The 17787-nt window shown below is 35.4% G+C and overlaps 1 protein-coding gene across 1 annotated transcript in view; it reads left to right on the top strand.

Annotated features, from left to right (window-relative positions):
- GABRG3 (gamma-aminobutyric acid type A receptor subunit gamma3) overlaps window positions 1-17787 on the top strand; it is an 805263-nt gene that overhangs the window by 777067 nt on the left and 10409 nt on the right. Inside the window, exon 7 of the mRNA XM_037832811.1 lies at window positions 2844-2996. Coding sequence (XP_037688739.1) covers window positions 2844-2996 — 153 coding nt within the window. The remainder of the gene's footprint in view (window positions 1-2843; window positions 2997-17787) is intronic.

Genomic DNA, 17787 nt, shown 5'->3' with positions numbered 1-17787 from the left:
GCAAAAACTTTACAGAAGAAATTTAATATTTTGTTAAAAGATCAAATTGAAATAAAAAACTTCATGAGGAAACAACATGCTTCCTTCACTGCTCTAGTTTCAGATATTCACAGTGAACTAAATAAATGAAGTTACATGATTTAGTCCAGTTAAAATACCAACAATGTTTTTGATGAGCTTTTCAAACCATTTCTATAATTTCTGCAGAAGCACAAAGACTAACCAGGGTCTGTCTGTAGAAGAATAGTAATATTTAGATCTTTCCTACCAGTAAATCAACCTTATTGTATTAGTTTTTTATTTCTATGTAACAAATTACCGCAAGTTAAATTGGCTTAAAACAGCATACATTTATAACCTCCCAATTTCTGTAGGTCAGGAGTCTGGGAAAGCAGAGCAGGTTCTTCTGCTCAAGCTCTCACTGGACTCCAGTCAAGGTATTGGAAGGGCTGAATTCTCTTCTGGAGACTTGACGTAGGGCTAGGGCTTCCAGGCTCATTTAGGTTGTTAGAAGAATTCATTTTCTTGAGGCTGTAGAAGTAATGGTGGCTTCCTTCTTCAGGAGCAGAAGGAGAATCTCTGTCTTCAGGAAAAGACCTGCCCTTCTTTTACAGGCGTCCCCCTGATTAATCCAGCCCACCCAAAACTATCTCCCTTGAAATCAAACTTGATTTGTGCCCTTAATTACGTCTGCAAAATCCATCTCCTTTGCCGTATAATTTAACCTAATGGAGGAATGACATGCCATGTCCTATTAGTTAAAAGCAAATTACAGGTTCTGCCCATACGCGAAGGGAGGGACTTATACAAGGGTGTGGCTAATTGGGGGTGACCTTAGGGTGTGGCTGCCACAGCCACAGTGAGTGAGGCAGGAGGTAACTGTGCAGGAGGCAGTCTGCAGAGACACAGCCACCCAGATGTGGACACCTGAATATGGCAGAGGAAGCACTGCAGACAGGAGAGGCAGTCAACTGATTATGGCACTAAAACAAACAGAACTGAACAAAGAGTCAGTTGTGTGTGGAATAAAGATAACCGAAGAAAGCCAAGGGTATAGAAGACAACTTAGAATGATGTTATAATCTTAGAGTACGGAAACATTCTCAAGGCTGTCACAAACAAGCACTAAATAAAAGAAATGGTTGATTAATTCATTTTCCTTAAAATTAAAAAAAAAAAATCATAAATGGGCAGCTTGAATGAATAAAAAGACAGGTCTTTTCAGGGAAAGCTTGAAGAATTAAAGGGCGAACATTATTAGGCTTTTGTGGTGCTGAATGTTGCTTGTGAATGACAAGGTCTCCTTACCTGGCTTTTGGGAAGAATTAAACTGTTTTGAAAGGGGATCAGGTGTCAGAATATTTGTGTGAGAGAGAAGTGATGGCCATTACAAGGAGAAGAAATTGGGGAAAGAAACAAATGTCCAACGATGATTGAAAGGGCATCTTTGGTATCTGAGGTACAACAAAGCAGGGAGGATAGCTTCTATATTCTCTAATCTCTGGAACCCTCAGCTTTTGCTGTTAAAGTCTCCAACTGATTGGATGAGGCCCACCCACATTTTGGAGTGTAATGTCCTTTACCTAAAGTCAGTGACTGTAGATGCTACTCCCATCTACGAAATACCTCCACAGCACAACTAGGCCAGTGTATGACCAAACAACTGGACACCATTATTTAGCCAAGTTGACACAAAAATTAACAATCACAAGAGGGATATAATGAGATCCGTGTTTTAAATAGATCCATTTGATGGCAGAACATGGAATGATTGCAGCAGAGAAGGACTGGTTGGTAGGAGACCAGCTGGAGTGATGAGAGAAGATGGTGGCTAGGGCGAAATGAGGAAAAAGATTTGGGAACAATTTAGGAGTTAGAAGCAGTAGAAAAGGGAAAGGAATCTTGAGCAATGGCTTCTGGGTTTGCAGCTGAGAGCAGGATTTGAATGAGGATCAGGGATTGGTGTGTGGGAGATGGGAGTTCAGCTCTGGCTATAGTGAATTTCAGGTGGCGAGAAGGCTCCATCCAGCAGGCTAAAGAGGTGGTGGTCAAACAGGGAAGATGGAGAGAGACACCGTCTTGGCAGGAAGTAGCCTAGAGATCAATCCAATAGAGATAACTTTGGAATAAAATGCACATGTAATAGGTATTCACACACCACACTCTTTACCTTTCCCCAAACCCCTAGGTTATCTTATGGAATCTCTAGTAACATCTGCTTTGCTCCCAGCTTCTTTATGATGGAGCTTGCTTTGGAAGGAAAGCACCGAATGTCATAAAATGATTATTTCTGTTTCTGAGTGCACCAGAGTACTGAATGCAAATGATAAATAGAAAAGTAATAAATAAAATGTAAAACACAAAGTTGAAGAGAGAAAATTCTAGACATAACAAAATGAAAATAGAAAATTGTTACACAAGTCCGTGTAAGATATAACAACTCTGTGACTATTGGAAAAGCATTCCTTATTAAGATACTGAACCTCTTTGAGAGTTGAGTCTGTTACCTATTACCCTTGATTTTAGCATGCAGTACACAGATGCCCTCAAGCAAGAAGGGTTCATCAACAGGTAGATGTGCCTGTTCGTCTCCTCTACCGGTGAATACGTTTGCTTTTGTGTCTTTTGCACTGACCAGTAAAATGCCTCACATAGCCATGGATACTATAAAAACTAAATATAAGACCACCATCATTTTAATATTTTTCCTGATTGAATATTATTGTGGTTGTACATTTTTATCCAATGCATATGCTTGACAAAATAGATTCAAATCATTTCCCTAGATTATAATTTTTTTTACCCAAGAAAGCTGTCTCAATGTTGGCAATATTTTATTACAGGTGATTATATTGTCATGACTATATATTTTGAATTGAGTAGAAGAATGGGATACTTCACTATTCAGACGTATATTCCCTGTATACTGACTGTGGTTTTATCCTGGGTCTCATTTTGGATCAAAAAAGACGCTACTCCAGCAAGAACAGCATTAGGTGAGTTTCCAAATAACTATCCCACCATTTTGTATAATTTTAAATAAAGGCGTATTCATAAAAGTACCTTCAATGAAAGATATTTAGTTCAAACATTATTGATCTAATTTTAGGGCTACTGGAACCATGCTCAAAATATTTTCGGGTAATCCAATTAGCTTGTTCTTTCTGACAATGAATTACAGCATGAGGACTGAAGATGCAGAATCTGCAAAGTGGTCTCTCAGTAAAAGAAGCCCTGCTTTTATATAGCAATTTACCAGCAAACGAGAAATTGGTCATTCTTTTCATCTATAAACCACACATTAAGGCTCAAAGTCTCCTTGTGAATTTTCCTGTGGCCCCAGAAGTCCCCTAATAAAACACTAAATTTCAGTGGTTTTAGAATCATGCAGCATATTTTATATCAGTTTTTCTCTATGATAGGTATTGTGCCTAACTATTAATATTTTGATTTATGAAGATGGGTATTTTATAAGACTGAATATAAAGGATGTTTTCCAAGAAATATTTTCCTTCAGATAACAGGGAGCTGCCTCAATTTCAAATCCTTACAAAGTCTCTCATATTATGTTGTGCTTACTCTGCATTTGCTTTTTATTGTTTGTTTAACAACAAAGTACTATTTGAGTGAGGTAATTTAGCCTGCCATGGCCTCTACTAATACTCTTCTTAGATGTTTAAAGAGGGTAATATCATTGATAATTTAGTAGGCAAAGTTATTAACACAAATTTAGGTTTGTGTACTCTCAGTTACAAATGTTGGGTGTCATTGCAAACAAGACTTTTAAACATTAGTTTCAAAGCAATATAATATGTAGTTATGTTGTGAAGATCTCTAATAAATATCCCTAGAAAGGCTTAAAATAAAACCTATCTTCAACTCATACCATCATATAGATAGATATATTGCATATATCTGGATGTGATTTTCTTGTTTCACTATCAAATGCAAATACAAAATTTTCTTTATCTAAAAACTGAATGAAAGTGAAGATGACATTCTTTGGAATACTTGGTTAAATGATTAAGAACTGGCTTTAAACATGTTGGAAGCAATGTAGTTATTTTAGATTATTTGTTTTTCTTATTCCTTTGTTTTGGTTTTGTTTGAAATGTTTTGTTTTTTTGATTATTGTTTGTTTGTTTTTTAATTTTTTAATAAGTAAAGTTTAAAGAAAAAAGAATTGGCTTTAGTTAAAACAAAATGAAGGGTTCCAATACATGTTTCCCATAATTTTGATCAGAAAAAATAATTCAATTCATAACTAACCTCATAAACTACATGATTATGTAGGTAAACACAAATAAATGTTAACATTTGCAAATGGGCATTAAACAATTTGATGTAAAAATCCCTCTCATATGGAATGCTCTCATTGCAAAAATAGAAATTGCCTTTCTTTCAGGATTCCTTGCATTAAAGCATGTTCATTATATTAATATCATATTTTAGTTTTGTTCCAAATGTATTCATAGAAGACTTGTGAATAAACAGATTACACTTTTAAGCCAAGAGCATGACAAATGAGGTATTGCTAGTTGCTGTCCATGCATCTTCCACAAGAGAAGCATGGTTAAAGAAAACACTCATGAATATATCAATCTATATTTCTAACATTTAGCAAATTAGCACTTATCTTTATTTTAAAAGCCAGTTAAAAGTTTTCGGTATTTTACTCAGTAATACATCTGTCAACCAAGCATATAAAAGCATTGTAACAACTAATACCCACATAATACAAGCCAAACATTATATTTCTTTTTTCATATCTGAAATCAAAATAAAGATAAATTTTGTTAGACTGGAAGCATGGAAAAAATTGGTGCTCATTTACTGAAAATAAGCTGGTTGATTCCCTTCCATTTCACAGCTGATATTGTCAATTGGTTACTCAGGTGTCATGCACACATATGCACCACTGCTTTCATTTAATTCTCACAATATCCTTAGAACACAGGTATACTAATCTCATTCCAGGGAAGAACCAGATAGAGGCTTAAAGAGACTCCATTTTCTATAAATCATCCTTCCTGCCAACTTCCCCCTCTTTCCAAATTCTCCCAATTCATTATCCAAAATAATATTTTCCAAGGCAAATTCTCTGCAATTCTTCATCAAATAGGAAATCATCATTGACTCTTTTGAGCCATCATGACCGAGTAATGTCATCTCATTACCTGCAAAACTTAACAAGGTGCTCCAGTGTTGTTAACTTTGTTCACATTTCTTTAATCTAGTTCGAGCTTTATTATACCTAACTCCTTACTTCATTCTACTGCATTCACTGTGTTGTGTTATTTGTAACTTATTTAACAAGAGGAAAGTAGCTCTTTGTGAAGAAATAAATAAGCTTCTGATATGATTCATCAAGAAAACAAGCTAATAGTATTGAAAATAACAAAAGGAACAAAATTGTAGCTTTCTGCCAGTAAAATTGGATACTTAGACATATATTATTTATCAAATCTAATGTAAGAAGAAATTTTAAAGATGCTATAACAGATAATGAAATTACATAAGTAGATTGAAAACTTCCCATAAAAAAAGACTAGTCCCATATGATTTCCAGGTTAAATTCTTCTAAACTTTGAAGGACAGATCAATGCATATCTTACACAAACTCTTTCAGATAATAAATAAAAGAATTAAATTAATTAATTCTATTAGACTAATATAAACTGCCTAACAAAACCAGTCAAGGAAGTATAAGAAATGAAAATTACAAGCCAAACTCACTCATGAATAAAAACACAACTATTCTAAAAAAATATTAAAAAACAAATCTTGATCAAGTTGAGCATTCTCAAGAATAAATAGAGAAGGCTGGGGGTGGGAATTTCACTTAACATTACAAAACCTGTGATGAAATGCCTCATCTTTTATATTATAGGCAGATAACCATACAATAATCATAATCAAGGCAGAAAAAGCAGAAAAGCAAAATCCAAACCCCATTTATAATTTATGTAAAAATAAAACTCTAGCCAAGAATTTAGTAAGTATGTGGAAAAAATACATTCACATTGACTAGAGAACACAATTATAATAGCATCATGTAGTGTTAAAAAGTAGCAAAATAAAATTTAAATATGCAAATCAATAGTATATTAGGGAAAAAAGTAAATGGCATTAATGTGTTTTGAAATGCTTATGATTAGGGGATTAAAATTTTGATTAACTTTAAATTTGATAAATTGAGTATGCATGCTGTGATTCCTAGAGTAAACACGGTACAAATGTAAAGTGAATATGTAACTTCCAAAGTAACAGAGAAATAAATGAAATGACTTAAAAAATCAATACAAAAAGGCAATGAATGAGGGAAAAAGAATACATAACAGGTGGGTCAAGTGGAAAACACAAAATACCATGGTAGTATTAAACACAAAATATATCACACATTACATGAAATATGAATGACTGAAAGTGTTAGCTAAAAATACATACCATTACATTGGATTTAAAATTGTCTATATTCAGAGTCCATAAAAGACATGTATAAAACATTAGACACATAAATATGAAATTAAAAATAAGGAAATAAATATACCATGCAGTTAAGTCTAGTGCAACTAATTTAGTAACAGACAAAATGAATGTTAAGGTAAACAATTATCACTTAATATTGTACCAAAAATTTCAATACAGCAGGAAGATATAATTCTAAATTAATGTGGATCTAATTATATAACCTCAAAATATGTAAAGCAAAAATTTAAAGAACTACAAGGAGAAATGGACACACCTTTAAGCATAGTGGGAGGTTTTCACACATTTCCCCTAGTTATTTACTGAACAACCAGACAAAACAGTTACAAAATCCACATTTTTCATGTTCTAATGGAACATATGCAGAAAGAATGTAATGGCCAAAAATCAAGTTTCAATAAATTTTTGACTGAAATTGGAGAGAATATGTTCTCTGACCACAACAATTATTCTGTGTATCAATATCCAATCAGTGTATGGTAAATTAAGAATCTCACTTTGGGCATGGAGTAAATGGCATCGTAGTTCTCCTCCTGTTGGATGCAGCATTTGAGGCAGCTGCTGTTGGGCATTGGAAAATATCAAAATAGCACTGCAAGACTCAAATGCTGAGGAAAAGAGAACTCACAAAGTGAACTCCATATTCATTCTCACTCTACCTGGGGACAATTTTCCGTGTGTGACCCAAAGAACTAAAGAACCAGGGGACTGAAGGACAAGCCGAGCACAGCGGTTCCACTGAGCTGAGAAGACAGTACTGCTGAAACACGTGACTGGGGAGGAGGGAGGTTAGAATGGGGGACAGAAGTTGTGCTGGGTTCCCCCCACCAAGTCCTTAGCCAAGAGCTGTGCTATGCATGCATGAATTGAGACTCTGAAAAATCTATTAGAGTAGCTGCTACAGGACTAAAAGAACAGAGGTACTAGAAATCACATATACAGTGCTGGCAGATAACAGATTTACATCCCAGCAGAGTGCAGAATCAACATTGAAACAAGGATATCTAGTTGAGACACCAGAAAGGCTGTGGGTACTTTAGACATCCCTAAAATAAAAGCTTAAACCAAGCCATAGCAAGATCAAAGACAACCACTAATAAATTAACTCTATGTTAAAACAGAGAATTCAATATGCTTTTTAAAAGGATAACATGTTTGAGACTCTTTAAATATCATCCACAATATTGAATATACAATAAAAAATTACTAGACATTCTAAGACACAGGAAAATGGAACCCATGATCAAGAAAAAAAATAGTAGAAAAAAGGTAACTCGAATGTTGAATCAGCAGATATGGACTTTAAAGCAGCTATTACAATAATGTTTAAGGACTAAAATGAAAATATGATCTTCATGAATGAACAGGTGGGTAATCTGAGTAGAGAAAGCATATGAAAAAGGAAATTTTAGAATAAATGTTTGATATCTGAATTTAAAAATCACTAAATGGGATTAAGAGCAGATTTAACATAACAGAAAAAAAAGATTATGCAAAATCAAAGAGAAACACAAAGAATTTATCTCATCTCAAGAATACAGGGGTTAAAAGATTAGAAAGAATAAACAGACCCTTAATGACCCTGGGACTCATGAGGATGTATAACATAACTGTAACTGGGATTCCAGAATGATAAGTGTCAAAGAATGAGGCAAAAAATTAATTGGAGTCATTAAGTAAAATAATTCCCTAAATTTGTTGAAAACCATAACCTACTGATTCAAAAGGCTCAGTGAAACACAATCAAGAGAAATGCAAAGAAACCCATCATACTCCAACTGTTAAAAACAAAAACAAAAATCTTGGAAGTAGACAAATAAAAATGCCACATTATATATGGGGAACCAAAAATCAAACTATGGCTAATCTCTCATCTGAAACAATGAAGGTGAGAAGGTAATGAAATGCCATCTTTAAAGTGCTGAAATTAAAATGAAAATATGTCAATTCAAAATTCTGTATCCAGGAAAAGTACATTTCAAAAAATGTTGTTTGAATAAAAACATTTGTGGATGAAAAACAAAAAAAAACTGGGAGAATTGTCACAACAGATCTTAAACCACAAGAAAAATACCAAAGCAAGTTAATTAGGCTAAGGAAATAATAGATACAAATTTGGATTACTAGGAAGGAATGATGCACACCACAAATGGTATATGTATAAATATGAAAAACATTAAAGTTTACCTTTGTTTATTATTACCACAACTAAAGACAAAATAATAACACTGTCAGATGGCATTTACAAGATAGAAAGAAATGAAATACAGTCCTTATATAGCAAGGATGATAGGAAGTATCTGGAAATATATTCCTATGAGGTGAAGTATGAAGAGTAAAATGTGGTGAATTCTATAACATATTTAAGGAAGAATTAATACTAGTCATAACAAACTGTTTCAGAAAACAGAGCAGGAAGAAACTTCCAAATTCATTATTTGAGAGTGGCAGAATCCTGAGAGAAAAATCTGTAAAAGAGATTACAAGAAAAAACAGAAAACTAGAGACCAATATTCTTCATCAGTATGAATTCAAAAATTTTTCAAAAAAATATTAGCAAAGTGAACCAAAAAATACATAAAAATGATAATCCATCATGACTAAGTAGAGTTTATCCACAGCATGCAAGTTTGGTCCAACATTCAACATTCACCACATGACACTGGTGAATGAAGGATAAAAATGATTATCTCAATAGATGCAGGAAATCATATGACAAAATTAAACACTCGTTTTGCAATTAAAATACTCAGCAAACTAAGACTAGGAGGGAAGTTAGTTGCATAATGAGCTACATTAAAGGGTAAAAATAGCAAACTCTTTCCTTTGAGATCAGAGTCAAGACAGGGATGTTCACTTACATCCTTTGTATTTGACGTTGTACTAGAAGTTATAATCAATGCAAAAGGCAAGGAAGATTAGAAAGAGGTACAACAGTCTTCATTTATATATGACATGATAAGCTATTTTGAAAGTAGTAAGAAATCTACAAGAATTAATTCATTGATCAAGGTCAATTGATGAAACATCAATATTCAAATCAGTTGAATGTCTATATACTAAATTTATAAAAATAGATATTAATGTATAAAATCAATTCCATTTACAGAAGAAGGAAAACATTTAGAAATAAATGTGTAAAACTTCTAAATTGAAAATCACAAATCATTGCTGAGAGAAATTAGACACAGATTAATGGAGAGAGATATACATACAGATTGGAAGATGTACTATTGTTAACATATTAATTCTTGTTGATCTGTAAATCAATATAATCATAACTAAAATTACTTTAAGCTTTTTTTGTAGAAATGGAGAAGATTCTAAAATTTAGATGGAAATACAAATGACCTATATTAGCCAAACAAATATTGAAAAAGGAGTAAAGCAGGGAGACTTACACTACCTGATTCTATGAATTAGTGTAAAACTAGAGTAATCAAGGCAGAATGATATTAACATAAAAATGCAGAAGTATATTATTAGAACAGAACAGATAATCCATAAATTAAGCATATATTGTCAATCAATTTTGATAAAGATATTCAGGCAATTAAGTGATGATACCCTTGTGGAACAAAATAAAATTCAATATCTACTTTCCACCATACACAAAATATAATATGAAATGGATCATGTACCCAAATGATAATGATAAAAATGTAAAATTTCTAAAGGAAAACAGAGGACTAAATATTGGACTAGACAAAGATTTCTCAAATCAGAAACAAAAAAGCACTAAAAAGTCTTAGATGAGGGAAACTTTAAAATATTTATTAAGGACATAAAAATAGAAAGATATCTCATGTCATTGGAAATATTATGATTTAATGGTTATATACAATATACATATCTTCTCCAATGTGTAGTTCCTGCTTTCTTTTTCTTTTATATATATTTGGTGCACAGAAATCTTAATTTTATTTATCAATCATTTTAGTAGTGGTTTTTGGTCTAAGGATTTTGTAAGTTTGTACTTTCAAAATTTGCTGTATATGATTTTAATTATAATTTTTAAAAGTGCTCTTTATTCAGAGTCTCATAAAATAATACACAAAATGTCCAAGATACAAGAAAACATCACTCATCATACCAAGAATGAGGAAAATATCTACATTACACAGATGATAGAATCATCAAGTGTGAACACACTTGAAACCAATGAAAAAATAGAAAGTCTCAGCAAAGAAACAGAAGCTATAAAGAAGAACCAAATAGAAACTTTAGAACTGAAAAATATAATACCAACACAAAGACTAACTGGATGGGCCCCAGAACAGAATGGACGGTGTTCTAGTTTCCCAGCCTGCTTAAAGCAATACATGAAATGGCTTAGCTTAAACAAAAGAATTTATTCACATACAGTTTTGAAGCTGAGAAAATGTCCAAATCAAGGCATCACCAAAGAGATGCTTCCCTTTCTCTCTCCCCCTCTCTCTCTCCCCCCCTCTCTCTCTACCTCTCTCTGCATTCATTTATAAAGGACTCCAGTTAAGAGGATTAAGGCCCATCCAGATTGAGATCAGTCACATCCTAGAGGAAGTAACCTCATCAAAAGGCCCTACTTAACAATGTATTTATATACAAAAGAATGGATTAGATTTAAGAACATCTTTTTCTGTGGTACCTACAATTTCAAACCACACGATCCACCTTCTGGACCCCTAAAGACAGGTTCTTTCCAGATACAAAATGCATTCATTCTATCAGATATCCCATAAGTCTTAAGTCACTTCAGTAACAATTCTAAGTACAGAGTCTCATCAAAATTGGTTATAGAGATGGTCTGTCCTAGGGCACAACTTCCCTCAGCCTGTGGACCTCTGAAACCTAAGAACAAGTTACCTGCTTCCAATATAAGGAGGGATGGTCATAGGATGAACATTCCCATTCCCATAGGGAAAAATTAGAAGGAAAAGAGAAGTCACGGGTCCCTAAGAATTCTGAAACCCTGCAGGGCATACTTTATTAGAGTTCAAGGTCTGAGAATCCGCTATGGAAAGATGTTTGTTCCTCCATGCCTGATGGAGTGGCATTCCCATTCTTTCCAAGTGTTTGCACAGCCCCATCCTCTCCCATTGTATTAGTTAGGGTTCTCTAGGGAAACGGAATCAACAGGAGACATCTGTAAATATAAGATTTTATAAAAGTGTCTCACACAACTGTGGGGATGAACGAGTCCAATATCCACAGAGCAGGCAGCAAACTGGCAAGGTGTTTGATGAACTACTCAGGAAAGCTTCACTGGCTAGAAGAAGTGAAGGTCCTGTCTCTCTCTGCCTTAAAAGTCTTCAACTGATTGGATCAAATCCAGCTGATTGAATTCGCATTGCAAAAGACACACCCCTCCTTGAAGTAATCAGTCACAGGTGCAGTCAACTGATGCTTTAATAAGCCAGCCTTCTGGTTTATTAACCAGCCACAAATTTCCTTGCAGTAATAGGCCAGTGCTTGCTTGACTGGACACATGGACACCATCACCTGGCCAAGATGACACATGATCCTAACCATCACAGTCCACCCCTTGTCAACTTGGCAGTTATGCACATCACTTTAAGCCATAATTTGTCTCAAAGTAGCACACAATAACAGATATATATTTCACCTAACAATACTCAACTGTCCTGCATACAACCAGAATTGCACTAAATTTCCCCAGAATAGGGTGCAAGTCCTTGGGTGACATGACTCTTAAATTTGATTTCCTTTAACTTAAATATTGCAAAATGAACAATACATCTTTTGTCATAAAAGATGGAGAAGAAAACAGAGATATTTGCTTTATGGACAAATACAAACATACTCATAACAAAACAAGGAGGAAATATTCATGCCATCATAGTCCTCATTTCTGTAACTGGTCACATGGTCATAGTTCATATTTATCACTACCTTCTTCCACTGCCCATACCATGTTCCCTTTATCTTCAGCAAGCCCTTCAGTTGGCCGTGGTTCTTTGTCTGGTGGGGTGACCCAAACCTTCATTCCTGAAGTTTCTTGGCCATTGTTACTACTGCCTGGATTGGGTTGTTGCAGTTTTCCATTGTCTTTAATCACAGGGCATTGTAGTACTAAGAGACCCATTAGGGGGTCTCCTGTATTCCAGGAAAACTCTTCTTCACCTTCATTGTATAGTTGCAGTGCTATTTTCCCTTGGTAGTCAGGATCAATCACCCCAACCAGTACGGTAATCCCCTCCTTTGCCTGTTGGGACTTTAGTCTAGTTATAGGTCTTGAAGCAAAGACTGGTGGTGGGGGTAGGTCATAAAAATAATTAGAAGTATCCCTCAAGCCATTTACCTCCAGACATTCCATTGCAGTTTCATCTTGTGAAACAGGATTACTCTCTCCAGACAGAGGAGTGACGGTTGCTTCCTTAGGGGAGGTGATTATAGATTTAGCAGGCACTGAAGGGTTAATTTCTTTAGGTGGAGGTTGGATGACAGGCTCTTCAGGGTAGACTGGAGGTGGGGGGGCTGCTTCTTCAGGGCAGACAACTACAGGTATACCTAACAAATACTCAACAGAATCCAGGGTTCCAATGTCTGTTTCAGTTTGCTAATGCTGCCATTATGCAAAATACCAGAAGTGTATTGGCTTTTATAAAAGGGGGTTATTTGGTTACAAAGCTACAGTCTTATGGCCATGCAAATGTCCAAACAAAGGCATCAACTGTGTGGTAACTTCACTGAAGAACACTCATGGCATCTGGAAAACCTGTTGTCTGGGAAGGCACATGGAGGGTGTCTTCCTTTTTTGCTCCCAGGTTGTATTTCAAAATGGCATTCTCCAAAATGTCAGCATCAGCTTTCAACAGCCATCTCCAAAATGCTCCTCCTGGCTACAGCAGTGAGCTCGTTCTGTCTGAGCTTTTATGGGGCTCCAGTTAACTAATCAAGACCCACACTGAATGGGCAGAGCCACATCTCCATGAAAATAATCTAATCAAAGTTATTACCCAGAGTTTGGTAGGTCACATCTCTATGAAAACAACCTAATCCAAAGGTTCCAACCTATTCAACATAATATGTCCACCCCCACAAGATTGCATCAAAGAACATGGAATTTTGGGGGACATAATGCATCCAAACTGGCATACTAATGTTCTCCACAAACACTGGGGTGAAGGCTCTACACTCTTCAAGCATTAAGGTGGCATCCAGACTCTCCACAATCCATGCGAAATAGGCTCCAATTTCTGAGAACACTGGGTGATAGCACTCTACCTGAACAAGGGGGTAGAAGGCCCACCCTCTCTAAGCTCAAGGCAGACCCACTCTTTTCACACACATGGGTGGGCATGTTCTCTTGGCCTGAGAAGACATCTTTGGTTGAGACCTCAGCTTCCATGGTCTGCCTTTGAAGTGATTTTTCCTTCAATTTTTCCCTCTTCTGTCCCTTTTTGTCCAGACTGGCAGTGTTTCCGATCATCCAGATCTCACAAAACTTGGTCAGTTTTGCATGTAGTACACAGGGTTCAAAACCATCAGACAAAAATTCTGTTCACAAATCATTTCTGGATAACTACACATCCAATTCTGACTTGCATTTAAATGGCTAACTACATCCATGTTCAGTTAAACCCTCACATGGAGGCACTATTTTCTGGCAACTTGCTTTCCAGAAGCTCAGAATTTCCCAAACCATCAGTTTCTGGTTTGTTTGTGTCCATAAGTTCAGTTTTCAGTTTATCCCTTTCCACTTGCATTTTATTATAAGCTGCAAGGAGAAACCAGGTTGCACTTATCACATTTAGCTTCAAAATGTCCTCAGTTAAAATATCCAGCTTCATCACTCTTAAATTCTGCCTTGCATCCAACATCACAACTCAATTTTGCCAAGTTGTCTGCCACTTTAAAACAGTTTGCCTTTTTTCCAATTTCCAATGACACACTATCATTTCTGTCTCAGGCCTCATTGGAATTACTTTAGTGTCCGTAATTCTACCAACAGTCTCTTCAAAGCAGTATAAGCCTCTTCTATTAAACAGCTCACAATTCTGTACTCATTGCCTGATTCCAAAGCCTTTTCCACGTTTGGTATTTGTAATAGTAGCACCCCACTCTTCTGATACCAAAATCTGTTTTAGGTTCCTAACTTACTTAAAGCAATACCATGAAATGATTTGGCTCAAGCAATAGGAATTTATTCTCTTATAGTTTTGAGGCCAAAAAAATGTCCAAAGCAAGGCATCATCATGGCAATGCTTTCTTTCCAAAAACTGGCTGCCAATGATCCTTGTCTCCTCTGCCATGTGGCAAGGCATATGGTGGCATCTGTTGGTCTCTTCCTTCTCTTCTCATTGATTTCAGCTTCTTGCTTCCATAATGCTCACTCTCTCTCTCTCTCACACACACTCTCTCTCTCTCTCTCTGCCCTCTGTGTGTGTGTGTGTGTGTGTGTGTGAATATATATATATATATATATATATATATATATATAGTCATCCTTATTATAAAGTACTCCAGTAAGACCCATCCTGATTGAGGTGTGTCACACCGTAACTGAAGTAGCCTCATCAAAACTCCTTGTTTACAGGAACGGATTAGATTTAAGAGCATGTTTTTCTGGGGTACATACAACTTCAAACCACCACAGATGGTATAGAGGAAAGAATCACTGAATTGAAGGTAGAATAATAAAAATTTCCCAAGCTGATCTATATAGAGAAAATGTACTAACAAAATACATAGAGTTTGTTTTGTGACATTATAAAAAAAGATCTAACATTATTTCCACCAAAGTCTCAGAAAGAGAGGAGAACAAAAGTGCTGAAGAAGTCTCCAAGGAAGTAATGGTTAAAAATTTCTTAAATTTGACAAAAGACATAAACCTACAGACTGAAGAAGCTGAGTAAGCAACAAACAGGATAAACCTGAAGAAATCCATGCAAAGACACATCATAATCAAACTTAAAATAGAAAAAAAAAAAAAAATCTTGAAAGCAACAGACACAAATGACACGCTACCTATAAAGGAAAAACTATTTGAATAACAGTGGATTTCTCATCTAAAGTCATGAGATAAGAAAGAAGTGGCACAACATTTTTCACGTGCTGAAAGAAAAGAAATATCAACCCAGAATTCTATTCCCAATGAGAATATCCTTTAGGAATGAAGTAGAAATCAAGATATTCTCAGATGAAAGACAACTGAGAAAATCTGCCAGCAGATCTCTCAAAAAGAATGGCTAAAGGAATTTCTTAAAATGGATAGGAAATGAAAAGAGAAGGAAGTTTGGAGCATTGGAAAGGAAGAGAGACCACTGGAAAGAGAAAAAATATGGGTAAATAAAATAAACTTTCCTTATCCTCTTGAATTTTCTGAATAGTGTGTAATAGCTGAAGCACATTGTCTGATGTGGTTCTCAACATATCGAAAGATAATATTTGAGACATTTATATTACAATCAGGGTACAGGAAAGAGGGGTATGGTTTTTACACTTCACACAAACAGGTAAATTGCAACGTGTGATAAACTATATACATATACAAATTAGAAGAACAATGAAAAATAAGCAAATAATTAGAAGAACAATGAAAAATAAGCAATACATATAAAACAAGATGGAGCCCTAAAAAATGTTGAGTAACCCGTAAGAAGGCAGAAAAAAGAAACAGATATACAAAACATAATGAACAAACAGAAAACTAAAAAAAAAAAAAAAAGGTACATTTAAGCCTTAACATATCAATAATTATACTAAATGTAAATCATCTGAATATGTCAATTAAAAGATAAAGATTAGGATAGTGGGTAAGAAATAAAGCATGGTCCAATTATATTCTGTCTAGAAAAAAATCCACTTCAAATACAGTCATATAGGTAGGTTGATGCAAATGTTCATAGAAACTTCATTTGCAATAGCCAAAAATTGGAAACAACCAAAATTTCCCTCAACAAGTGAATGGTTAAAGAATCTGTGGGACAACCATACCATGGAATACTACTTAGCCATAAAAAGGAACAAACTATTGATGCACACAATTTGAATGGGTCTCAAGGACATTGTGTCAAGCAGAAAATGCCAATCTCAAAAAGTGCAATTTTAGTTTGTATTTAAATGAAGAAGTTTATTTATGATTTAAGTAGGATGTGAAGACTTATACTCATGCATTCCTCCCAAGGTCAAAGACAAAGTTTCTTTCTAATACTGTGGGATTTGGTCCTTCACAGAAGACTCATTTATGTACCAAGGGGCAGCTGAGAAAATCCTGAATTCCCTTGAGTTTTCACCTGGATAGTTGTGGCCACAGTGCCAGTGAGAGACCCTAAAGAGCACACTTGTTTTCATATGTTTCTTAGCTCCCTGTATTAAATAGGAAATTCCTATTTAAACTCTAATTTCTCCTCAGAACTGTATAGCTCTTGGGGAAGGGGTTTCTTAAGCAGGTGGCCATTGTGCACATCTGGAATAGAGACCAAAAATGAGAAATGATGAACAAAACAGCCTAAGGGAAAACCATGGAGACTATGAAACTACAGACACAACAACTTCATAATAGAAACTTAAGATTTTGAATTTCTTCTCCTTAGACATTACACAGTGTACTGGTTTCCTAGGGCTGCTATAACTAATTACCATGAATTATACCACAAACTGATACTACCATCTGGCCCCATGAAATTCAAATCCATCCCACATACAAAATAGGTTCACCCCATTCCAACATCCTCCAAAGTCTTTTCATTCCTTGTATTAATTCTAAATACAAAATCTCATTTAAATATCATCAACTCAGTCAGCTCCAAATCTCATCATATAAATCACCCAAATCAGATATGGGTGAAATTCTGAGTGTGGGACTTCCTAGGGCAAAATTCATCTCTAACTGTGAACCTATGAACTAGAAACATGTTATCTGCTTCCAAAGTACAGTGGTGAAACAGGCAGAGGGTAAACATTCCCATTCCAAAAGTGAGAAGAATATTCTAAAGCAAGTTAACTGCCCATCAGGGAAAGTTCCATTAGCTTTCAAGGCCTGGCAGATGCTCTGCCCTCTGAGCCTACAGAGGAGGCCCTGTGGAAGTAGACTCTCTGTGCCCATTGGATATATTATGTCCCCCAGAAAAGCCATATTTTTTAGTGCAATCATGTGGGGGCAGACTTATTAATCTGTTGACTAGGGTGGAACCACTGATTGGGTTATTTCCATGGAGGTGTGGACCCTGCCCACTCAGGGTGGGTCTTGATTGGTTCACTGGAGTCCTTATAAGAACTCAGGAGCCAACAGAGGTGCTGGCTCTGATGGTTGGAGACACTTGAAGATGCAAAGAGAAGGATGTTTGTAGGTGC

Source organism: Choloepus didactylus, chromosome 4, assembly GCF_015220235.1.
Source record: "Choloepus didactylus isolate mChoDid1 chromosome 4, mChoDid1.pri, whole genome shotgun sequence".
NCBI classification, from domain to species: Eukaryota; Metazoa; Chordata; class Mammalia; order Pilosa; family Megalonychidae; genus Choloepus; species Choloepus didactylus.
This window is presented reverse-complemented; position numbering and strand designations above follow the sequence as displayed.